Source organism: Calliphora vicina, chromosome 3 (genome assembly GCF_958450345.1).
Source record: "Calliphora vicina chromosome 3, idCalVici1.1, whole genome shotgun sequence".
Classification (NCBI taxonomy): domain Eukaryota; kingdom Metazoa; phylum Arthropoda; class Insecta; order Diptera; family Calliphoridae; genus Calliphora; species Calliphora vicina.
In genome coordinates this window covers 68,911,594-68,938,463 of record NC_088782.1, presented here as the reverse complement: position 1 = coordinate 68,938,463, position 26,870 = coordinate 68,911,594, and the positions used below count along the sequence as shown (strand labels likewise).

General features: G+C 30.8%; 1 protein-coding gene across 1 annotated transcript in view; it reads left to right on the top strand.

Moving 5' to 3' along the window:
* The first annotated feature begins 9,286 nt into the window (after positions 1-9,286).
* Tmc (Transmembrane channel-like) overlaps positions 9,287-26,870 on the top strand; it is a 70,122-nt gene continuing 52,538 nt past the window's right edge. The window contains exons 1-4 of the mRNA XM_065505867.1: positions 9,287-9,413; positions 16,611-16,886; positions 20,592-20,719; positions 20,980-21,084. Coding sequence (XP_065361939.1) covers positions 9,287-9,413; positions 16,611-16,886; positions 20,592-20,719; positions 20,980-21,084 — 636 coding nt within the window. The remainder of the gene's footprint in view (positions 9,414-16,610; positions 16,887-20,591; positions 20,720-20,979; positions 21,085-26,870) is intronic.

Below are 26,870 nucleotides of genomic sequence, written 5' to 3'. Positions count from 1 at the left end.
ATTAGGATTTCCGCATAACTAACATATTTATGACTGCTCAAGCAGTTTTTCAAGGAGGACGTTTGTATGGGGGCTAGGTGGATTCATGGACCGATATTGCCCATTTTCAATACAAACAAACCTTATTCACAAAGAGTGTTTATAATTTCAGAAACATAGCTCCTTCCGTTTTGGTCCTATTGTATTTTCAACAGAAAGACGGACGGACATAGCTAGATCGTCTTAGAATCTTATAAGGACTCAGGACATTCATACTTTTTGGTTCTAACTACAACCAATACTTCGATATGTTTTTTGATGGTGGGTACAAAAACTGTTATGTGTTCCATATATACAGTAATATACATAAATTAAATATTCTGTAATGGCAATCGAATCATTAGATAGTACCTGCAACCGACCGAATTCGGTTGGCGGCAAATTCGGTTGCAACGAATCGGTTTTCTCTGTGTAATATTATTCTGTGTGGATTGACTTTCAACTGTATTTTCGAGTAATGTAAATGTGCGATATGTTACTGCATATGTAAAATAAAAATCTATATATTTAGCTTAGTTTGTAAACGTGATAAGTCGATTTTCACTAATTTTATAGAATACACAAAAAACGTAGTAAAATTGATTGTTTTAAATATTTTTGAAATCTGTTATCTGGAGTTTTATTACTTGCATGTTTTTAGTAGATCTCCTTAAGGTCTATTTATATTTCAAATTTCAGCTCATTCGAATCATACTTATATTTTTGTAGATTTTTTAAAAAAAATGTGAGACCCGAGATGGCGTGCAATTTTGCTAATTAAGCATAAAGCGCTCTATTTACATCTTGGGTATCTTTAGTGACCCCCACTGAAATTTTCCAACAAACATTTTCGTGGAATATTTTCATCCTTAAATGTCCCTATTGAAAGAACTTTGTTGATGTTCTAGAAAAAGGGTCTAATTGACCCCTAAAGACAGGAGCTAGAGGGATAAGATCTTCCACAAAAATAACCCCCATAAAATTCCACAATGTAACTCTGACAATAACTTAAAAAAAATGTTTGCAGTATAATGCTCCCTTCGATCAAAAAATTAAAACTTTCACCCACTTTAAAAAAAATTCAGACCAGCTGGCCTATAAGTTTATTCCACAAAAATGAAATACTCAACATGCCCTTTTAAAATTATAGGGTCGCTATTCTGTTCCAATCAAAAAGTCTCAATTTGTTGGAGAGTGTAATTAGATCAAATTTTGTGCTATTATATATTTAATAACGAAGTTATATATAATTCCATTCCACTGAGATAATAATTTGTACTAAGATAACTTATTTGTTGCAAACCATAAATGAACGAAATAATTTAATTTGTTTTTATAATTAAAACCTAAATTTTCATAAAAAGTGGACTTAGCACGTTTGCTCACTAAGCTAACGATATATGAATGTATGTATGTATGTATGTACTTACACATATGTATAAGCGTAGATTAAAACCTTAAAATATTTATAATAATTTCAACACACTTCAGCGGTAGTGAAATGTGTAAAGCTTGTCATTAATTAAATAACTATATAATAGAAAATGGTTAATTTAGCGGAAAAAACAGAAAATAAGCCAACCGATTAATTTAAATTTGAAATAATTTATGCCAAATTAAATTATTTGTCAATCTTTTGACAGTAACAATTTACTATCATTATAATTTATTAGCAAATTGCCACACAATATAATTAACGACTCAATTTCCATGAAATTTTGCAAATTTATAACAATTAAGTTTTATCTTAAATCTAAAATGACGATGAGGTTTATTTTGGACAAAAAAAAAAACGTATAATGAAAATTTAAATAAAATTTGTACATAATAATGATGGTGTTAAATGATTGTTTCTTCTTTTCTTTTGTTACACTTTCAAACAATAGAATATATCAACGCCCACTGGGACAACACCTCCACCGCATCAATTATCGGTTACTTGGGCAACACCACCCTGCGGTACAAACGACAGGGAATTAAAAATTAAACCAACACAAACAACACCAGGTGGAATCGAGTTGAATGAAAATACACCAAGAAAAAGGTAAGCAAATAAAATCCACAGAGGAAGTGTTAAAAAAAACAAGAATTACGAATAAAGATTGGATACAATACAACAATTCTGCAAAACAATGTAATAAAAGGCAAAGAAAAATAATTTGTTAATAATAAATACTGCAGTAATTTAAATATTTAATTAGTGGTATTTTTTGTTAATGCTATGGAAGCTATTTTGGTTGGATTTCCTTAATAAAAAAGGATGGCTCAGTTTAAATATGGAAGCATTTAATTCAATGTAACTATTTAACGAAATGTCTTATTCATAAAAATTATAAAACAAATAAAGGACTTGATGTTAAATAAATCTTCATTGATATGACGTTAAAAAACTTTGCACAGAATGGAGGAGGTTGCACAACCTATATTGGGGTACCTAAAAAACGATATAGTTTATTGGGAGGTGTCACGCTCACTAATTCAATACGGCTTTCTCTAATACAGTTCAGCAGATATTTGATATGATATATTTATTTTGTATTTCAAGTTCCATTTACTAGTAATAACCCGGCCATTTTCTGACAAATTATAAAAAATGTATCAAAGTTTGAAGCATCTCGCAATTTATGTTATTAAGATATTCTAAATCGACAACGTACTTTGCATGGGAGGGTCCACACCCACTGTTTCGATCCCGAGTATTTTTATCTAAACTCCGTATAGTGATAAGAAATTGATTCAAACAGATGTTAATCTCCAGATATTTCAAATAGTTTATTTGAATAGTTATCAAAATATTTAGAAATAACTACCCACTTTGTATGGGAGGTTAATCACCTCCAGTTTCGATCCCTCCCATTTTTCGTTGAACTTCATGCAGTGATATGAAATTGATTCATATGAAGTTTGAAGACTTTCACAGTTATAGTACTCCAGATATTCGTAAATAAATATTTACTCTGTATGCTAGGTGCCACGCCCACTAATATCACGCCCATTTTGAGGCAAGTAGTGCACAACGGTACCGAAGTAAATCCCGCGAAGTTTTGCGACTTTCACAATGATAGTTCACTAGATATTCCATAATAACTATTATGTTCGAATGGGAGGTGCCATTCCCACTTAAAATTTCAAAATAAAAAGTAATCTATTGGCCGTTTCAAATACTTAGGAAAATACGGTAACAAATTCAAGAGGATCTGATCGGTGGTTTAGCCTCCTATAAGGTACAAACAAACAAACAGACACAAATATGTATAAACATAAAATTCCTAATTTTATTCCCTTGAAGGTAGACTTGTGAAAATGTACTTCCTAAATACATATTTTTTATAACTATAGTGAGCTAAATTAAAAATATTTTTATTATAATAAAATATTCAAAGTTTAAAAACTAAAGGTACCAATTTTTCCCCTTTTTAACCCTTTATGGTCCAAGTTATGAAAAAATATATAGCATAAGGACGAAGGCCTCAGTAGCCAGTTTCTAATTTCTAATATTGATATGTAAATTTAATTTGCTATTAATAAATAAAATAATATTAATGCTTCCAAGTAAGAATCAAGTTGGTTAAGCCGTTTAGTATTTATTGTTTAAGAACTAAAGGTACCAATTTTACCGGTTTTCAACCTGTTTATCCCCTTTTTAGTCCAAGTATTGAAAAAAGAGAAAGCGTATAGACGCTTCCAAGTAAGGATCTACCTACGTTCCAAATTTCAATTCAGCCGTTTAGGCGTGATGCTCAAACAAATAAACAAACAAACATCCACTCTCATTTAAATATTTATTTGGATTAAGTAAGTAGTCAGTCAGTTCGATCGAAATTTTGCACAATGGTATGAGAAAAAAAAGAGGGAAATAAATCTGTAACTTCTAAACCCTTAGTCCGATTTGAATGAAATTTGACATTAGCACAGACGAAGTGTAGTCGAGTTTAAGTTTTGAATTTTGCCCGCATGATGCCACCGGGGGTGCGGCCAGGGTTCCCCAAAGTAGGACACCTCGGGTATGTTCAATTTTTAAAACGATCCTATTTCTTCGGCTGTGTTCCGATTTCAAAACGATCACATATATAGAAACTCCTCGTCGTACATAGAATCTTCCATGTCAATTTCATTCAAATCGGACTAAGGATTTAGCAGTTACAGATTTATTTCCATCTTTTTTTTCTCATACCACTGTGTGTTGTACAATACTCAGTGGACCGGAATTAAAATTGTTTGGAAATAAATCTAAAATTTCTAAAAGCCTTCTCCGATCGGTATAAAATTTGACGTGGGCGTAGACAAGGAGTATTCGAGTTCAAGTTATTAAAATGAAGCCTATAAATGCTCCAGGGCGGGGCTATAGAGTATCTACGACATTTAAAATTATTAAACATGTGCGATTTTTTTTTGTTGTTTCCCATCCGATTTTAAAGATGTTTATATTTTTGGAAAGCGCTTGAAAAAACATGCTTGTGTTTGCTCTTTATTTGGTCCGCTTTTTTAAAAATATAGGGCGTACTTTTGGACTGAATGGTCTCGAATTTAGTTTGTTAGTTAGACAACTAAATTACCAATAATATACAAAAGGTTTCACAGCAATATCAATTATGGATCCAAAAAATAGTGTATTTTTGTTGTTTTTTATTAAAAAAAAAACTTTCTTTAAGAATATACAGTGCCGAACTTAAGTATTGGCACAGGATGCTCATTGTACTTTAAGGTTTATTTAGAGGCAGTATTGTAGAGATTTTTAATAAAAAAATATATTTACCGGATAGACTGTTGAATTTCCTATAAAATATAACCAAATTCATTTCAACAATTAAATACCACTATTTATTAATAACATAACAACATAAAAAATACTTCATTTCAATGAACAAAATTATTGGCACACTTCATTAAAAGCTAAAAAAAACATTTGATTTAGGAAGCAACATTGCAAAATTTAGTATATAGTTGCAAGTGATTTTTGCTTTATAACTGCCTCGAGTAGCTTAGGCATGAATCCACCAACTTGTTTGTGATATCTGACCCAATACTTTGACATTCTTCAACTAATTCCTTTTTCACTCGCTTATCTAGCTCTTCCCACAGATGCTCCATTGGGTTGAGATCCGGAGATTGTGGAGGGTGTGGTAGGTCATGCGAAATATTGTATGAAAGTCACATATGTCCAGTATAGGCCGAATTTTTGGGGTCATTGTCATTTTGAAAAGTGAAAGAAAATGGTAAAATTAACATTTCTGCACTTTTTCTGAGGCGTTTCCATATATTTCACTTTGTCCATTATTTCGTCAATGAACACCAGCTCTCCAACCACTGCAGCGGACATACAACCCCACACAATTACCTCTCCAGCACCATGTTTTACTGTTGAAGCAATATTTTGTTTTTCCAGCTCTTTATTGGGTTTTCTCCATACCGTTTGACGGCCATCAGAGCGAAAATTATTAATTTTGCTTTCATCAGAGAGTAGCACTAGGTGCTAAAAATCATGTGGCTTACGTAAATTCCTAAACGGCATATTCTAAACGCTTCTTTTGGTTCACAGATGAAATAAATGGTTTATGTCTAGCAATACGACAACTATAGTTTGTCTTCTATAGCACTCTTCTGGCTATTGCTGCGTGAACTTCTTTCCCAAACTCTTCTTTAATCTCTGCAGCAACCTTTGCTAAAGATATTTTTGAACATAACTTGACCTTTTTGATTATATGGCTGCATTTACGCTCACTTAAGGATCTAGACGACTTGTATGTTTAGCACTTTCAATTGTTGATGCTCCCTTAAAACGTTGCACGATACTCCGAATTGTAAAACGGCTCCTTTCCATAATCTCTACAATCTCAGCATACGATTTTCCTTGATTGTGCAAGTGAAAAATGATTTTGCGCTCAGATTCTGTTGTTTCCTTTTTTTTGTTAGCTATTTTCAGCAAAATTGATAATTATTGTGCAAATTTTTTACAAATTGACATTAACAGTTTTAGAAACGAAAACTGTTAAATAATAGAAGATAAAATGGCATTTTCTATGAACAAAAAGTGGATAGATTGATAAAATTTGAAGAATCTGGTTAAGTGTGCCAATAGTTTTGTTCGACGGAATTGGGGAATTTTTCGTCTTTTTATTATTAGTAAATAATATTGCAAAATTGTTGAAATAAAGTTGGTGGTATTTTGTAGGAAATTCATCAATCTATCTGATAAATATATTTTTTTATTAAAAATGTCAACAATATGGCCTTTAAATCGACCTTAAAGTACAATGAGCATCCTGTGCCAATACTTAAGTTCGGCACTGTATAACAATTTTATATTATTCTGTAAGGTACCTTTACGGAGAACATTATTGTATAAAAAACATGTCCTATATTTAGAACAGGTTGCCCCTACGCCCTTCAGAATTTGACCTAATTTTTATAAAAATTCAACTTTGGGCCACATATTCTAAAATCACAAAGCTGGAAAACCCTTATGTGCTTCCTATTTATTCCCGAAATATTTTCTCAGCCGCGAAAGAAATGTGGACCCTATGATCAAAATTGTAAAAAATACCATTTTTGGGTTTTTCGTCTAATTTATTGGTTTAGATAAGTGAATTTTTGGTCTTACAAAGTCAAGTCAATATTTCAAATAGATTCAAAATAATTTGTAGGGTACATATTAATAAATTAAACTCGAATACTCCTTGTCTAATTTTGATTCTGCCCAACTGTGCAATAGTTAATGCGATTCATCAAAACAAAAACATGGATTTTAATAAGAGAAAATTGATTTAAATTTCTTCTTTTAGCTTTTCTTAAATATTAATGAATTACACTGTCCAACAAATTGAGATTTTTTGATTGGAACAGAATAGCGACCCTATAAGGGCATGTTGAGTAGAGAATTTTTGTAGAATAAACTTATAGTCCAGCTGGTCTGAATTTTTTTTTACAGTGGGTCAAAGTTTTCATTTTTTGATCGAAGGGAGCAGTATACTAACTGAAAAAAATGTTGTAAGTTAATGTCTAAGAGAATTCTTATTGTAAGAGTTATATTGTGGAAACATTTTAACTTTTTTTATATATTCCATGTGTTTTTTGAAAAAACGTAAAAAATACGGCCATTTTTACATGTACCAACTTTGGATGCGTGTAACTTTTTATAGGGACGACATGACTGTTAGTAGGTTGTTTTTATAATATTCGAAATTTTATCGCGAATATAGGTGATATTTTAAAAAAAACAATTTCGAACCACCGTAGGGCCGACATATCTAAAAACTAAAAAAAAATCGAACAAAATTATAAAAAGTAAATAAATAAACCTAAATAACTCTTGACCTAAAAGTGATAATTTGCATATGTATATTAGGGTGGCCCCGTTTGTGTGGAGAAAAAATAAGGTATCGATGTTCCCGCCTAAAATGAAAATTTTATTCATTCTAATACTACGTTTTGAAATTTGTTCGTCCTGGGGTCAATATTTGGCGAGCTGGATCAAAGGATATAAAGGTCCTTTTTTGAGGTTTTTTAAATTTTTTCCATATCCAAAGGAAGTATATGTAAATTTGGTATCATATGAAAGGTATTTGAGAAACGCATTCTATTAGTTATTAGAAATTTAAAAAAAAAAAATTTTATTTAAAAATTTTCAACAAAATTTTATTTTTTTTTTAATTTTTTCATAGAATTTATTCAAATAAATATATGGAATTTCTTGAGCATAAACATCATGTAATTTTTAAAAAAAGTATACGAAATTATACATCGATGGAAAGCTTATAAAATTTGAGTTATTGCCCATTACATATACTATGAATTGAGTATACAGAGATTGTCAGATAGGAATGAAATTAGGTTTAAACAAATTTGAATAAAAATTTTAAAAAACGAGAAAAACCATTTCGGTGAAATTACATGATGTTTATGATCAAGAAATTTCATATATTTAGTTGAATAAATTCTATGAAAAATAAAAAAAAAAAATAAAATTTTGTCGAATATTTTTAATATTTTTAAATTAAAATTCTTTTTTTGAAATTTCTAATAACCAATTGAATGCGTCTCTCAAAGACCTTTCATATGATACCAAAATTTACATATACTTCCTTTGGAAGAAATATGGAAAAAATGTAGAAAACCTCAAAAACGGACCTTTATATCCTTTGATCCAGCTCGCCAAATATTGACCCCAGGACGAAAAAATTTCAAAACATAGTATTAGAATGAATCAAATTTTCATTTTAGTCGGGAACATCCGCAACTTTAATTTTGGGGCCACCCTAATGTATATATATTTTTTGTAGAAAATGTGGGACCCAAGGTGGCGTGTAATTTTGCTAATTAAGCGTAAAGAGCTTTATTTACAACTTTGGTATCTTTGGTGACCCCCACTGAAATTTTACGGCAAAAATTTTCGTAGAATATTTGAATCCATAAATGTCCTTTTTGAAAATACTTTTTTGGATTTTCTCGAAAAAAGGGTCAAATTGACCCCTAAAGAGAGGAGCTAGAGGGTTAAGATCTTCCACAAAAATGATCCCCACAAAATTCCATAATATAACTCTGACCATAAGAATTCTCTCAGATATTAACTTACAACATTTTTTTCAGTTAGTATCCTGCTCCCTTCGATCAAAAAATGAAAACTTTGACCCACTGTTAAAAAAAAAATCAGACCAGCTGGACTATAAGTTTATTTTACAAAAATGCTCTACTCAACATGCCCTTTCAGAATTATTGGGTCGCTATTCTGTTCCAAAAATGCTGTTGGACAGTGTTATTATCTATTTGTGTTTCAATAGTACTCAATCGCTTTTTTTCATTAGATAAATATTAAAACATTTATGCAGCCGGATTTTATGTGAATAGTGCTTTACTTGACTAACGTTTTATTTTAATTATCAGAATTGAATAAAGCAAAAACAGATTTCTGTGACAGATTTCATTTAGGAGACTATGTCAATTTCCAGTTCATAATTTTTCAATAAACATAATTTAGTGCAATAATCTGTTTAAATATATCAATAGATTTAAAATAAAATTAACACACACATACACAATATTTCTTATTTAAGCATTTTCAGTCAATTGATTTTGAAGTTAATGCAATACATACATATTTCTAAATATAATCCGATTTAAGTTGAGTTTTCTAAAAAGTATTTTTTTTTCTAAATTTAATACCCTTGGTAATTCCCCATATTGTATTTCATTTATTTCTTACAATCACTTGCACATATCCCTGATTGACTGTTCATCGACAAAAACAACTACAACAACAAAAACGATAACAATGGCTACAACAAAAAACAAAAACAACATCAATATGAACAATAGGTCACAAGAGGAGAAACCACACGAGTATTCATTGAGTTATGCTGCCAACAATCTAACCAGTCCTGTGGTAGAAGCATTTATAGGTGAGTTTGTTAACTGTATTTCATGGAATCTCATACATATTTACACAGAGTTTTAGATATATAGAGACTGTGTATAATATAGTGGGTAGAATTGTACTTTTTTTTATTACAATTGAAATCTGTAAAGTTTAATGGAAGACCAAAGACTAATGTGACGTAATTGAAAATTTACCATAAAAAACTATTTTCACTTGTTATATTCGATAGCTTATGAAATTCATTTGTAAATACTCGTATCTATAAATATATTTGATTTAGAAAATTTTGGAATTGTGTAGATTAACGATTTGAATAAAAATAAAGCAACTTCAAGGGTATACAAATTTCAGATCCAAAGATTTTTGTTTACCCTATGATCTGCTTTCATTTTCTGTAGGAATTATTTTAGTAGTACTGTGTTTCATCCAAATATTTGATATAATTAGGACCATAAAAGTATAATTTTTATATTTGCTTTACAAAAATTGGATATATGAGGGAAATCAAAACTTTTGGAGAATCGTTGACACTGAATTTAGATGGTTAGTAATATTTTTGGGTACACCATAGAAAAAAATCTGTTATTGCGAAATCTTAGGTTACTAATAATTCACCTCTTAAAATTATGGTCAATTAGAAGTTAAAAATTTAATAATATGTTTTGAAACTTACAAGAGTTTTTTCATTAATTTGATATCTGTACTGTAAACTTTCTAAATTACACATAAAATCCTACATAAATTAGAGCATTGGTATGCAAACCCAGCAGTTAAGCAAGTAGTCAATGTATCCCTTAAAGACAGTAATTGTCACAAATGTCTTATCACTTGGCTAACTCCTATTTATATATTTTGGTCATTTGACACGTGTGTGCACTTTGTAGTGCAGAGAGAAGACAATTGGTTACTTTATACATCCCAAGTAATCTAGCGTGAAGACAATTGACACTTAAGTGTCTCTAAGTAATCTGGAGTGTAGTCACTTTAAACGTTTTGTGAGTAATTCGTACAAACTGGTTTTATACAAATTGTGTTGATATAATTCTCATACAGTTTATTTTTATTTTTGCTTAAGTATCTGGTATACCATGTAACATAGCATGAAGTCAATAGTCACTTTAGTGTCTCTAGTAACCTATGTAGAAGTCACTTCATACTTTTTTTTGTACTGCACTTTATTTTACCCACCAGAAGCGTTGACTACTTTCGATCAGCTATCAGATAGTCACATTGTATCAAAAGAGTCAATTGAACCCCTGCTTAGGACATGTACGTATTAAAATAACTAGTCAAGTAGCTGATGAAGTAACCAGTGACAAAGCTAGTAAGGTAACTGACGCTATGTAACCAGTATGTGAATCTAATGCGTTGCCTACTTTGGACCAGCTATTAGACAGTCCCATTGTAATCAAAAAGAGACAATTGAGCCCCTGCATAGGACATGCCTAGGACATGCCCGTGTTAAAATGACTAGTCATGTGGCTATCGAAGTAACTACCTCCCACCCTAAAGGATGGGTAAAATCACTACTTCGGTACTGTCTCCTCGAACTGCTGGGAATAGAGACATTAAATTTGTGTGCATGTATGAGTAAACAATAAAATATCCGCAACAACATCAAGCAACTGATTGAAATATTTGTATTTTTACTCTCTATTGTTTACATTCGGGTTGTGTACGTGTAAATTAAAAATATTTATGGTAATACTTCTTGGCAGACAATTATATTTAAGTCCAAAACAAATTTTGGAGTTGTTAAATTACATGGTACTCTTATGAATACAAGCCAAATGACATATCCTGATTTACCATCTGATAAAAGCCCTCTACTCAACTCAGACAACATACCATCTCTTATGAATCAACATCTATCAGACCTATCTATAATTTTGCCTCTATTAAACATGATTTTTTGACTTACAAAGCAGTATGAATGCATTAGATAAAACTGGCCATTTCAAGAAAGTTTCCAGGTTTGAGTACAGAAAAACCAAGTGTTCGTCATAGTCCAACTAAGCTATTTACGGAAAGAAAAATCGACCAGCCACACTTTTACGCCCACTTTTTTTAAATGTTCGTAGTAGTCCAATTTAGGTTTTTACTGAAAGAAAAATTGATCACGCCACTCTAAAATCTCAGAACGCCTGGACCGCTTTGGGAAATCTTTTTCAAATGTTCGCAATACTTCACAGCAGTTTTTTACAGAAAGAAAAATTGTACATGCCCACCAGTATGTCCACTTATCAAATATATCTTCAAATATGTAACCAAAAGCAGTGACATGTCAAATAATTTTGTATTGGGGGATTTACCTGTTCGGATACGACAAGACTTCGAAGTAATCAATGTTAGTATAGAAGATGTTCAGAGGATCATAAAGGACAATTTTAAACAAAGAAAATCTCCAGGTTATGATTTAATTACACCTTCCATGATTGGAAACCTACCAGATGTGGCAATTATTGTGCTCAGAGTATTATTCAATGCGATCTTGTCTCTAGGAGTATTTCCGAATGATTGGAAAATCTCCCAAATTATAATGATACCCAAGCCAGGAAAGGATTTGACATTGGCATCATCTTACAGACCTATTAGCTTATTGCCTTGCTTGTCTAAACTATTTGAGAGAATAATCCAAGGGAAAATTTTAACATTCTTAAATAGTCAAAACATTATCACAGATCATCAATTGAGCAAGTTAACCGCCTAACTGGAGAGATACGAAAATCTTTCGAACTAAAAAAGTACTGTTCGGCAATATTTCTAGATGTTGCTCAGGCTTTAGACAAGGTATAAAGGCATAAAGGTCTAATACACAAGATTAAATGCCTACTGCCTTCTAGTACTCACAAAATACTAGAGTCTTACCTATCGGATCGCTTGTTTAGGATACAATGCGTCGATTATGTGACAAGCGACTATTCCATCAATGCTGGTGTACCTCAGGGAAGTGTTCTAGGACCTGTACTTAATATACACCTCAGACTTGCCCGAGTCCGAAGAATTAAATATTTCCACCTTTGCATATGACACTGCAATTCTTAGTTCTCATGTGGACTTAAATGTAGCATCTAGAAACCTTGATAATTATCTCAGGCACGTGGAGACGTGGTTAAAAAATTGGAGAATACAAGTGAACGAAATCAGAAGCAAGCACATAACGTTTTCACTTAGGAGAGGAAATTGTCCACCAGTGACACTAAACAGTGTGAACATCCCACAATCTGACCACGTTACATACCTTGGCATTCATTTAGATAGACGTCTTATTTGGCGTCGGCATATAGAAGCCAAGAGGCTCCACATTAAACTAAAAGCTTCTAATTTACACTGGCTAATAAACCACCAATCGAAATTAAGCCTTAACTGCAAAGTCATCCTGTATAAGACAGTCTTAAAACCAATTTGGACATACGGAATCCAATTATGGGGAACAGCAAGCAATACCAGTATAGATCTTATACAGAGGGCACAATCCAAAATTCTTAGAACCATGACGGGAGCTCCATGCTACATAAGAAATGAGAACATGCACAGAGACTTAGATGTACCCTTGGTCAAAGATGAATTCAGAAAAACTCGTGAAGCTTATTTATCAAAATTACATCATCATCCGAATCCGCTTGCAAGGCTACTTACAGTAACTCAAGGCAGCTCAAGGCTGCGTAGAGCTGATTTACCACTCATCTAATTTTCCAAATATGATTCTCCACTGAGAGAACAATAATTGTTTAGTTTCAAGATTTAATTACATATTGTAAGGCCTAGAAATTAAAGGCAGGAATAATATTATAATAAACGTAAAACAAAATGTCTGAGTTAGAGCGGAGAATTCCAATGATGAAGTCACTCAATTTCAAATGCTCCGCTATGTTAGCAGTAACGAAGCAATTTGGCGAATTTTTTCATTTGCCATTCATGAGAGACATTAACCAGATTTGCCCGAATGCAGCTATACTCAGAAATGACTTTAAATCAATCGTCAAAGAAATTTCAACGGCAGAAAGAAGGAAGTGCAGTTCCAGGTTTCCCTCATTTATTTTTCACCGACGTATTTACACAATACATTCAAGAAACTATGAGTGTTTCTATTTGCGTTTGCTATTAGTCAAAGTTCGAAGCCCAACATCATTCCAAGATTTGCGAACTCTAAATGGTGAATTGTGTGACACGTATAGAGAAGCGGAATACACCATCGGATATGCTGTTCTTTCGTCAAATACGAAAATTTTTTTCGATAATGCTTCCCATCAAACCGACTGCTTTCTGGAGCAAATGCAAAGATGCCATGTGTGATGACATTTGGCATCAGATGTGTATTAGAACATCAAAACCAAATTTACAACTGAGAAAGAAAATTTACAAAGAGGCTTCGATATTTATTGAGGACATATGCTTGATGATGTCAAACAAGGTATTAACGATACACGACGCATTTAATCAAGAGTTGCGACACGAAAAACAATATGATTGCGATGTTCGAACAAACATTCCACTGTTGGATCGACAACAAAAATATGCTCTTAAGAATGTTATGAAACATGGAACTGGAATGATTTTTTTGCTCCCGTTGGATCTGGAATAACATTTTCGCGTTGCTCTTGCTTCATCAGGAATTGCAACTATGTTGTTGGAAGACAGTCGAACTGCTCATCAATGAAAATCCAACATGCAACAGAGAGATGGCCAAAGTTTTGCAGCAAAGCAAACTGATCGTTTGGGATAAGTGTATAATGGCTTATACAGTGATTGACAAAACAATGAAAACTTTTCCAAATATTTCATTAGTGGCCTAAAATCTGAAATAATTTTTTAAAAATTTTTAACATTTTTGTAGTATTTTATTTGTATACTTCTATTAATTTAATTTAAAAACAAAAAACAAAGGACATAATTAATTAAATTCTTAAAATGAGAAAACAAAATTAAAAGATTTCTTTATTACGGCATTGACAAAAAAATGGAAACTTAGGTATTATTTTAACAAATATGGTCTAAACTTTGCAATAACTCAATATTTTGTTGGGTATCCCTTATTTTTTATAACTGCTACACATCGACGATGCATTGAACCAATTGAAGAGTCAATGGTCTCCTTTGAAATATTTTGCCATTCCCTAATAACCGCCTCCTACAAATCTTCCTTCCTGGTGTAATTTTGGGTCCTTATTTTACGATCTACAATTTCCCATAGATTTTCTATGGGATTGAGATCTGGCGATTGGGCAGGCCACTTCAAAACACGTACCTCGTTAAATTGTAACCACTCGGTTACAACCCTAGAGGTGTGTTTCGGGTCGTTGTCGTGTTGGAATCTCCAAACTAGGGGCATATTTTCCTCATCGTATGGATACATAACATAATAAGAATTGGGCCCAAAACTTGCCCTAAAAAATTTTATAATTTTTGAAACTGCTGGTTTATTTATTGAATATTTGTTACAGATACTTTTTTGTTTTAAACCAGCTTTAAAATCGTTAATTATTTTATTTTTTAAGTCTTCACAAATCTTAATTTTAGCCATTTTCGTTAACTTTGAAAAAAAGCAATTATGCGAAAAACTTAGAAAAAGAAATTGTGAAAAATTACCAGAATTTAAAAATAAAATAACTGTAAACAGGATGCTTTTTACATCGTTCTTTTAAATATTATTTTCATACACTTCTTTATTGCAGAAGTTTAAAAGTTTCCATTGTTTTGTTAGTAGCGAAATAGTGAATATTTTTAATTTTGTTCCCTTTTTTCAGAATATAATTAATTATGTTGTTTGTTTTTCAGTTAATTTATATAAATAAAATTATACATGTAAAATACTAAAAAAAAATTTTATTTTAAAAAAATATTTTAAATTTTGGGCTACATATGGAATATTTGGAAAAGTTTCTATTGTTTTTTTAACCACTTAACATTTCGACCAGTTGCATTCAATTTCGCTTTCTGCCAGTTCACCGAATCAAAATCCGGACTCATCCGAAAAGGTGTTTCCAAATATTGCACAAAGCGAACGTTGATGCGAAAAACATTAATGCCGACGAATTGAATTTTATGATTCAAAGTGAAATTGCTCTCAAATTGATGACGTACAAATCGGTGGATTCCGTTACTTCCCAAGATGATGTCCTCAACTATCCAACCGAGTTTTTAAACTCGCTAGAATTATCCTGATTACCACCACACAATCTCCAACTGAAAGCCTGATCGGTAATCATAATGTTACGAAAACATAAACCAAACACGTCTTGTAATGGCACCCGACTTGCTATAAAAAACCTGTTGAATAACGTCACCGAAGCAACAATACTAAAAGGAGAGTAAAAAGGAGAAGACGTTTTGATAAAACGCATCCCAAATCGAATTGTATACTCAAAATCAGTTTTATTTTTGGCGCAACCAATATTGTAGACATGTAGTTTTAATATGTAATTAATATATTAACATACTCTGATAATTCCGAAAGAGTTCTATGAATTGGCATCATTTTCACTCAAGCAAAAACTTTATACCCACTTAACTCTTGGGCGCAATGAGAAAACTTATTAACTCGAACAGTTTCATCACGCTTAAAAATCTGCAATTACAACTACAAAATGTCGTTCGTGTCATAAAAAGAAATATTTTTATTTAAATTCTCCAAAATTTTTGATTTTCCTCATATGTAGGTACTTTTATACAATACATAAGTACCAGATATATTTACACAGTTATTGTAAATAGAAAACCAAATTGAAAATTTAATCCAATCAAATTTTACAGTGACAGTCAGATAGCAAAATACATGTTGCAACAACTAACTCACTTGCCAAAAATAAGTAAGAACAAAAATTGGGAAATTAAATAACTGAAAGCAGACGAAAAACATGCTTGAATATTAAAGCAAAAAGTGTTTGAAACAAAATTTTTGGTTTAAACACACAAGAAAATAAGAAAAAACAAGATAAAAACCATTTGATTTTGTAAAACATCACGTATTTAGGCCACATTAAAATGTAACGCATGAAATGTTCAATGTCCTTTTTTCCTATCTTTTTCATATTCCCTCTTTAAAAGGAATACAGACTTTTTCATTTAAACATGCTTTTCAAATTGTCTACTAATAAAATATCCTAAAAATATCGAAATTACATTTAATGTATATATTTTAGTATGAGTATATGGCCATTATTATATATGTTTCTAATTTTTTTTTATCTCTTTAATTTTTTTTGTACATTTCCAATAGATTTTCCTTTGCAACGTCATTTTGAAGATTATAATACTACTGGTTACATTGCAACACCTACAACCCATACGGATTACCATGCTGGTGATAACGATGATGATGATGATGAAGAAGATTACTCAGTGTCCGTGTCGGCTATAATGCAAAGACGTGCCAGTGTACGTGGTTATCGCAGAAAAAGTAGCAGTCGCAACTCAAGAAGAGCTTCCAGTCCAATGGATCACGTATTGGATAATGTAGAGCGTAGACGCTCTAGTGTCTACACAACTAGTTCAGGTGAGATGCTGATTTTATTTTCAGCAATTGTGCATAATTTATATTTTGATTCTATGCAAACTGTAACAAGATTTACATTAAGTTAAAAGTTCTTATTAACTATTACTTTATTTAAACATATTTACTGTTTATCTGAAACTTTTGGTCGTAAATCAATGAAATTTGGCACATTTTCTATTTCTCTCTTAACCCTTAATCCATTGGCAAAATATTTTTAAATTAGTGGACTTCGAAGGGTAATTAAGGAAAGGAAATTACTTTACCAATAGTCATTTAGTTCAAATTCGGTCCACCTAAATGGATCCATTAAATAATTTTAGTTTCCTGAACAACTAGTGGCATCTATTTGCAGCAAATCTGATCTTTCGAAAAATCTAAAACAAAGATAATTTTAAAATGTTTTATTATCTACAATAAATACTCGACTCTTCGAATTTCCAGGCTCTTAACAGAAAGGGACACTCTTCTCCTATCATCTGTCAGTTGACACCCGTCAAAATTTAGTTTGTGTTTGACAGTCCACAGTGGTATGAGAAAAAAAATCTGTAACTTCTAAACGCTTAGTTCGATTTGAATGAAATTTCACATGCGCAAAGAGGAAGTGTTTTCGAGTTTAAGCTTTGAATTTGGACCTCATGGGCACACCAATTGTCTCTTAAAGCTTAGGAGATATTCGCATTTGAAAATTAAATTTTCAACATTTTTAACCACCCTACTCCAGTTTTTTAAAGTGACCTATTGAGGTAAAAACCATGACCATTTTAAATAATACCTACGACAATTTTCAAATATAGGTATAAAATTTAAGGATTGATCGTAAAAAAGTGGCTGTAGAAATTCATAAAAAAAGTATGTTTGCGTCTACCTAACAACCTTTTTATGACTGAAAATAACAGTGTTATGTAAATTCTCTGCGAGGTGTTAAGTTTTCCCTAATTAATTTGCCACGTAAAAAACATAAGGTATAACATGTCTATATATATAACTTTTGTCAATAAAAAAAATCATGGAATAGTTTTTCGAAAAAATATGACAAAATATTTTTTTAATTTAATTTTTGCGACGATACAAATATTTCAAATTGAAATAAAATTTTTATTTATGAATATTTTTAAATGAAATTTTACCTCTATATAGATTTATTGAAAATGGAAAATAAAAACAAATTTTGTAAATTTATAATCAGGAATCCGGCAATTCCCAAAAAAGTCTTGAAAAATCCCAAAAATGGGGTTTTTTCGTTTTTTGGCTATAATATCCATACCAGGGGCGGGGTTATCGGAACCCGTTACAAAATAATTAAGAACATGTTGGGCCATCTAAAATAGGTTTCTATATTTTGATATCGACTATGCGATTTGAGAATTTTTGCCCTAAATTTGAATTTTACATAAAAAATATGCGTTTTTTGAATGGACCTGGTCCCCTCTTTATCAAAAATGATCAATTTTTCTTTCATTTAAAATATTTGATGTAAAATTAGTTTTTCAAAAAGTACCAATTAATTATACATCCTCTTAGAAATTTTTTAGATAGCTTTAAAAGAATAAAAGTACTTTTTTCCCCAAAAAATAGCAAAAAATCGCCTTTTTTAAATTCAAATGCATGTAACTTTGGACCCAGTCATGATTTTTAAAGACTTCTTTCTATATTTGATATATACATTCGTTGTTAAACCTATAAAAGAAATTAAAAATCTTCCAAACCGATTGCAAAATGATGTATGAACTAATCGTGGAGCAGGATATAGGATTTAAACAAATTATTCCTCTATTCTCTGTTGGAATATAGGTGAAATGCAAGGTGTCAACGTTGACCACCTCGGATCAATAAATAAAACTTTGTTGTAGAGGAAGTGGAAAGGTGAAGAAATTCCAGTTTATTCCAGTTTGGTTTTCGCAAATATCGTGTGTGTGACTTAAAAGTGAGGGATTTTTTTAAAATTTTATTTTGAAACATTTGAGCAATATATGACCTCTTGCCATCTTTATGACAACATAAGGATTCCGAGCCAAAAGAACTGCTCATCTTTTGAAGCAAAGAATGAATCAAGCTTATCGGCTACTCTGTTCCAAAGTGAAGCGTTTCCCAGAAAGAGCGTTCTGCATCTTTCTACATGCAACTTATTTATGTTAAATTATATTTGAATTCCCACATTTTTAAGAGATTTATTCTCGCTAAAGTGATTTTAGAAACTGGACATTATATAAGAGCTATGACCAATTATGTCGTATAATTTATGTCTCTACGAAACTTATGTCCGTTGAATTCTATGTAAGTACCGACATTTTTAAGAGATTTATGCTCGATAAAGTGATTTTCGGAAGTGGGAGCTATATATAATTATGGACCGATCATCATACAATTTCGTGACATGACTTTCGTATATATAAAACTTATTTGGAGCGAAATTTGTGTAGATATTTGTATAAATTAAACAATTATGACCGATGAAGTCCAATTTCGGAAGGACATTTGTATGGGAGCTAGGTGAAATAATGGTCCGATTTCAAAATATCGAAATATCTTCAAAATTGCGACTTGTACTTTGCGCACAAGTTTTGCATGGACATCCAGACGGACGGACGGGTGTTTGGGCGTTACAAACACCTGCACAAACGTATAATACAATCCCCACTATCGTAATGTAGGGTATAAAAACTTTGCTGTTACACTTAATGTTCAATAACTAACTATGTGAGATAAAATTACTGATATGTACCTAAATATCTCTTGAACTAAAAGAGATATCTTACATATGTATGTATGTTTTTTTGTAAATCATCTTAAGGACTATTTATATTTTAAATTTCAGCTGATTTGGATGATACTTGAATTTCTGGAGATATTTTAAAAAATTGTGAGCCCCGCGGTGGCGTGTAATTTTGCTAATTAAGCGTAAAGCGCTCTATTTACAACTTTCGTATCTTTGCTGACTTCCACTTAAATTTTCAGGCAAAATTTTCGTTGATTATTTTGATCCTCAAATGTCCATTTTGAAAATACTTTTTTGGATTCCTTTTTAAATTAAAAGATAAAACACCCACCCCATTCCAAGGTTTTTTGTGGAGTGAAGTTGTTAGTTTACTAACCACCGTGGCGGTTGGCATTCAAAATAACTTTGATACAAAAATTTTTTCGTATAATTTTTTTGGAAATCGAATATTTTTGACTAAATTTTCTGACCAAACAAACAAAATATCAAAATAACACTGAATTCGATGAACAATAAACACTGTGCTTTTTTTACTGAATGCGTGACGGCAAAGTTTTGCCAAAAATCATAAACGATGACTTCAAAAAATATAATTGTTTAGCAAAATGGCAATAGATTACACTAAATTATGTTTTAAACACTATAGAAAATGTGGTTAGTAAACTGACCACCCAACCGCAAAGAGTTAAAAAATTAAATGTCAGAGATTGTTTTTTGGGGTCATAATAAAGATTCAGTCAACAAATTCTATTTCAAGTTTTTTATTTAAAATAAAAGAAAAAACCTTAAATGAAAAGTATTAAATTTGTATGAATAATATTAAAATGTTCCAATATTTTGTCACACTTTCTTATAAGTATTCTTAATTTAAACAGATTTTTTCAAAACTCAATAATATTGTTAACTTGCATAAGAAAATAATGGAAACAGCACAAACGTGCGAATTGTTTGCAAATAAATATTTACTTTTCATCATGTTCTTTTTTTAGATGAGGGCACAAATCAGGAATCAACACAAGAACAAATATTTGAAAATATACGACTCCACAAGGAGGTGATACAATCAGTTAAACTGCAGCCATGGGCCATAAGGAAAAAACTGAAACTAGTGCGGCAGGTAAGACAAAATACATAAATGAGAATCAACAAACAGCTAAACAAAAAAAAAACCTTTTACTGGCATCAACAACTTTCAAGGATGATTTTAGAAATGATGGCTAAAAAATCTTATACAATTTGTAGTATGTGTGTGGCACCTTGTTTCTACTTCCTTTCAATGTTAAAAGTGTAAAGCTTAACACTTGAACTGTATTTTTTCTTAATGTTGATGCTGTGTTTTTATTTTTAATTTCACTTTTCAATTCCGTTTCATTTTAGGCAAAAACATATGTGGCACGTCATGAGGGTGCTCTACAGGAACGTTTTGCCATGTCACGCAGTACTCGAGATTTGTGGGCGCGTTTTAAAATTGTAATGGCAGCTGTAAGTGATTTTTCCGTTTATATCTTTTTGCATTTTTCTTTTTTTTTGGATTTCCATTTTCGTTAAATATTTATCAAGAACAACATGAACATCGCAACAAAACAAAAAAATATTCTAAACACAAGTGATAAAGTTGCTTTTCCTCACATGTACTCAGTCGCATTTTTTTTATTTATTTTTTTCTGTTTTAAATTCACTTTTGTCAGTTTCACTAAAAGGCCAAGACCAAGTAAAAGTTGAAATAATATGGAACGAACGTACAAGTTTTTTGTTTAGCACTTAAAAGTCAATTTGAGTTTATAATGGCTTTAAATGGTTTTTAACAATCACTGACATAAACACTTTATGTCTCTGAAATGGGGATGGATGGGTGGAGAAGTAATATCTACTCTTGAATTAAAATCTTTTGATATTGGCCCGCAAATGCTCGCTATTACCCGTAGCAGTCTTTAAGCTATTGTGTCTTCTTTAATTTTTAATAATCTCCATGTTTAGACTCCATACACTCTCTATACAGCATACAATTTCTCATAAAGACATTAATTTAGAATTTAAAAGGATTAATGGTAAAAAGGATGCTGTTAATATGTGTAAGGAGAGACATGCAATAGATTAGGTATTCTGTTTTATATACACATCCTTTGAAGGTAAAGTTATCCCTGTTGAAACAAGATTAAACATGCAAGAATTCTACAACCGGTAAACCAAGCAGATTATATGGAATGGCTATCAGAACTAAATCAGAGTAAAATTTTATAATATTAATAAAATAAGTTCAAAAAGGACTGTATAACTAAATTAAAAAATATGATTATATTAGAATTTTGAACCCGATTAATCTTATTAGTGGGCCAAATGTCAACTTTATTGATGCGGATCTATTAGAAAAAACTTCACTTCACACAATCACAATCCTATTTCAATGGTACCACAAATCGATTGGAAAATGACGATATCGGCACAGAATACAAGTATTATCTAATACTGTTTAAATTATACAATCTTCTCTATATATCTCTGGATAAATTGTTTGGAAAGTTTCTGGAAGTTTCTTATCATGGATTTTTGTAAAAAATATCAGCCTTTTTTAAATTTACTTTCTATGATATCAAGTCTTTCTACAGATGATTACTAAATCCCCTTAATTTTGCCAACATAAAAACCAATATACAATTTGTCAATAAATTGTTTTCAAAACTGAAAATATTCAACTATTTATAATTTAATTGATAAATAAAAAGAATATTTTTTTTATTTTTTGCAGATTTTTTCTTACAATTTATCTTCTTTATTTATTTTAAAGTAGTAAGACAAAGAAACCTAAAATTCTAATTATGGTTATATTCAAACACTATCTTTCGCAAACGACAGCATTGAAATTCATTTAAAATTTTCAAAATTATTATACCCTTCACCATGAGTTGCATTCCATTTATAATTTCTACATTTTTCATTTGCGTACTCAGAAAATAAATATATTCTGGATCGTTATTCGGATTCGTTATACCCATGTCCGTTTATTCGTCTGTATGTTGAAATCAACTTTTTGTAGCCCCCAAATAACTCACATACATGATTCATACATTTTGCAAAATCAAAAACTTTGTTGAGACCAAAAAATTCTTAAAGGAATGGACCTTAGCTTTCATTAGAGCAAAAACAAAATTTTAAAAAGAGGTCTTCAAGGAAAATATCTAAGCTTTATTTTAAGAATAAAAGGGCCCATTTTGAAAAAAAAAATCAAAAAAAATTTTGACCCCCTCTAACTTCGTTCTAATAAGATATAAAACACAAAAATTGGTTAAAAAATGTTAAAGTTATTAAAAAAAATCGCCAGGCCATAACGGCAGTTTCAAAACTCTATTTTAAAATTTTTAAAAATTTTTTTAAACAAATTTCAGAATTTTTAATCATCACATTGGGATTTATTGAGAACATAAAAGGAATAAAAATACGAAAAAAGTATGACAATACCTCCTGTAGTTTTTCCGTACCTTCGGTTTAAATTTTGGGATTTTAGAGAAAAACTAATTTACTGTTATGATTTTTAAGTGAAAGCTATTCAGAATATTATAGTTCAGGTAATTTTAAATATAGTCTGAAAGTTTTACTAAAATCGGAAAACGTTAATCCGTGAACGTTAAATCGTGAAGGTCAAAAGTAAATTTTATTCAATATTTGGAATTTCTAATGGAAGGATAGCGAAATGTTATATATTTTGGGGCCGATTTTGAAGAAAATATAATAAAACATTTATTTTGATAGATATCCCACTCGCATCCCACTAAGCGACCAAGTAGGTCTTAAAGGAATAGACCCAGGATTTCTATTGAGCTAAAAAAGAATTTAAACAATTAAAAAAAACGCCAACAAAGTCAAAAATTTTATGTTTTGAGTTACAAAATATTTATTTTGATAGATATCCCACTCGCATTCCACTAAGCGACCAAATTGGTCTTCAAGGAAAATATCTAAGCTTTATTTTACAAAAAAAAAACGGTCCATTTAAAAAAAGTCAAAAAAGTTTTTGATTTCGGAAAAAAAAATATTAAAAATTTTTTATTTTTTTTAATAATTTTTTTCGAAAGATTGAAGAATGAGCTATCTAAGCTATTAGGTACACATTTTGCTAAGAACAATAGGTAATAAGATACATGGATAAGAAAAACACCTGCTTGGCCAAAATGTCAAAATGTTCTAATTCAGAGAGTTCTCGACCGATCTTGTTGATTGTGTCTGAGTTACAATCCAATAGAACTAACCTTGGTGCAAATTTCATCCCGATCGGAAGACATCGATTTCAAAAGATGGTTCACTTGACATGAAAAGCCCCATATATTAAAAAGTAGAGGGTATGCGTTCCAAAAAAAAAATTTGGGACACTCTAATGTGCATAGGTAAATAATAAGAAAACCATTAAGAAAGCACAATCGGACATGTTCCTATTGAATTTGAACTCGATACTTATTTATGTGTGGACTAGTGACAATTTATATGGGGATTAAGGACAATTATGGAACATATTTAACAATATAATTATGAGATATAGAAAACAAATGTTATCATAATTACAAGGTATTTAACGTATTCATGCGCAGTTCTTAAAGGCCGCGTATTAACGGCAAATGGAGAAAAAATGACAGATGTGTACCCTTCAAAATTGTAAATCCCACATTTTTAAGTTATACACCCAATATATATAATATAATATATAAACTTTTTTTTGAATTTTAGTTTGAAAATAAATTTCTTCCAGTATTGAATTTCTGGATTAATCGAATAACTGTTCTGTCAAATAAAAAATTGGTTTCTTCGATTATTCGAATATTTTTCCTTATTTCATATTTCTATTTCACTTAAAAACACTAAGTGCTTAATTTAAATTGTTGGTGTAATGTAGGGTATTGCACTAATTGTATTTAATAGATACATGTTTGTGGTGTCGGATAAAATTCTCTTTTATTATTATTTACTATTGTAAATGGTCTACACGGACATACATAAATGTGTTTGTTTAAAAAATGGTTTTTAGTTGACATACATGAGTATACTAATGACAAAATGACCTAACTTCACTTTAAACTAAATTGTGAAGGGAAAAAATTATAAATGTTTCGTGTAGATACTTATCAAATGTTAGTTTTCGAAACTAGCTTATATATTTATTAGAGTTAAGTTTAAAAATTTGATTTGCGGTTATCATCATTTTTCTGAAGGTTTTTGCGTTAATAAAAATAATGGCGTCCTTTTTTTTTGGAAATTTTTTACTCCTTGTGGTGGTTCAACAAACCTAAAGGCGCGCATTTTGAGCACATTTTTCTGTAGAAATGCAAAAACGGGTTAATATATTGCAAATATAATACATAACTTTTGAACAGGTTGTGATAGAAAAAAATATTGGTACCGTTTTGATAAGCATAAAATGCCTTTTCATCGTGCATGTTTAAAAAATCGAAAATTCTTTTTTTATTTTTTATGAGATTTGCGCCGCCTGTTGTGGGTTTTTGGAACTATTTTTATGGATTCAAAAAACATCAATTGTATTAATTTTTGATGCAGAATTGACTGGTGAAATCAGATTTGCAATATATTTAACTGTTTTTGATCTATAAAAAAATGTGGTTAAAATCCGCGTCTTTAGGTGCGTTGAACCACCACAAGGAGTGAATATTTTCCAAAAGCAAGGACGCCTTTATTTTTATTTTCACAAAAACCTTTAGAAAAATGATGATACCCGAAAAACAAATGAAGTGACCTGGTAACAAACGAACTCTAATATTTATGTACATTTGTTTGAGCAGTTTATTTTTTAAACCTTTCCAGACAGTTTCTCTATTTCTTATTTTCATATTTTATATAGAAAAGTCTACATAAATTGGAGTTGAGTTCTTTAACTTTAATTAAGCCAAAACGAAATGAAGTCTATTTGTAATACAATGCAAGAAATTTAATGCACACATTGGTATGAAAGGTCGAGTACTAAAAGGACTCACAAATAAGTACGGAAACACACACATAATACTTTCACATTCACACAAATTTAACTGAGAAGATAAACCTAAAAGCATATCCTGTTTACTAAAAATTACCTGCATAATTGTACAAATACTCCAACTAGAATCCCAGCAGTTTTACAAGTAGTCAATGGATCACTAAAATCGGATCACTTGGCTGACTCCAATTTATATACATATTTCTGGGTCGTGTGCACTGTGCTCATTTTTTGAAAACAAATATTTTTTTAATTATGAAGTTCTATATCAATCAAATCCGAAATCAGCTTCATGAGATACGAATAATTTAAATTTTCGCAACGCGGACCGCGTTCATTCGATTTTTCTCTTGTTCGAATAATACGAATAATAGATTTTAACTTGTTCGAATAACTCGATCACAAGTGAAAATTAATCGAATTATTCGAATAATTTATTTTTTTTTAAAAAGTAAAGAATGAAGTTTTTTTGATGTCGGTTTTTTAATATTTTATTGTTAAAGAAAAACAAAAAATAACGTTAAAGTTAACAAGTCAAGTATTGATAATATTAAAAAACATTCGAAAACAAAGTCCATCATTAAATTTTCAACAGAAATATTCTGATCAGATTAACTCCCGCACAATCAACAAAACAATTGACTAGTAAACCCTTTAGTTTCCGTTTTGGACCTATGCTTAAATTTGAGATAGTTGGACATGATTCTGAGTTCAAACACAATATAAACGTATTAAGAACTTTTTTATGTCGTTCATTAATTCGGATTTTAAATTGAGTAACTAATTCTTTAGTAAATTAATTATTCACTATTTCTAAATTATTTATAACAAATCGTATTATGAATCAAGCTCTATCAACTTTGCCGAATCTTTGCTTAATAAAGTGGTCTTGGGGAATTATAGAATAAAGTCCTAAGTTTGATATCATTGTCAGTGAACGTGGCTAATTTGAAGTCAGGCGGTGCATGACTGACACATTTACAAATACGCAAAAAGTTTATTACCATGTTAGACAAAGATGTACAACGATATTCAAAATCATGTATAAGACGAACTCCATGCTTTTCTTGCAACAAAACGTTAGTTTGCAATATTTGTGTTTATCATTCGATTTATTAAATATTTTGCAACACTTTCGTACGCGTAAGATCATGGCCTTCATCTATTTCAATGTAATCATTATAAATGTCAACCTTAATATCACTTTCTACGACCGTTTCAAAATCACATTCTCCATCACATTCAACTCCACTTTAATCTAAGTTAAAATTTTGATTATTAATTTCGATTCTTC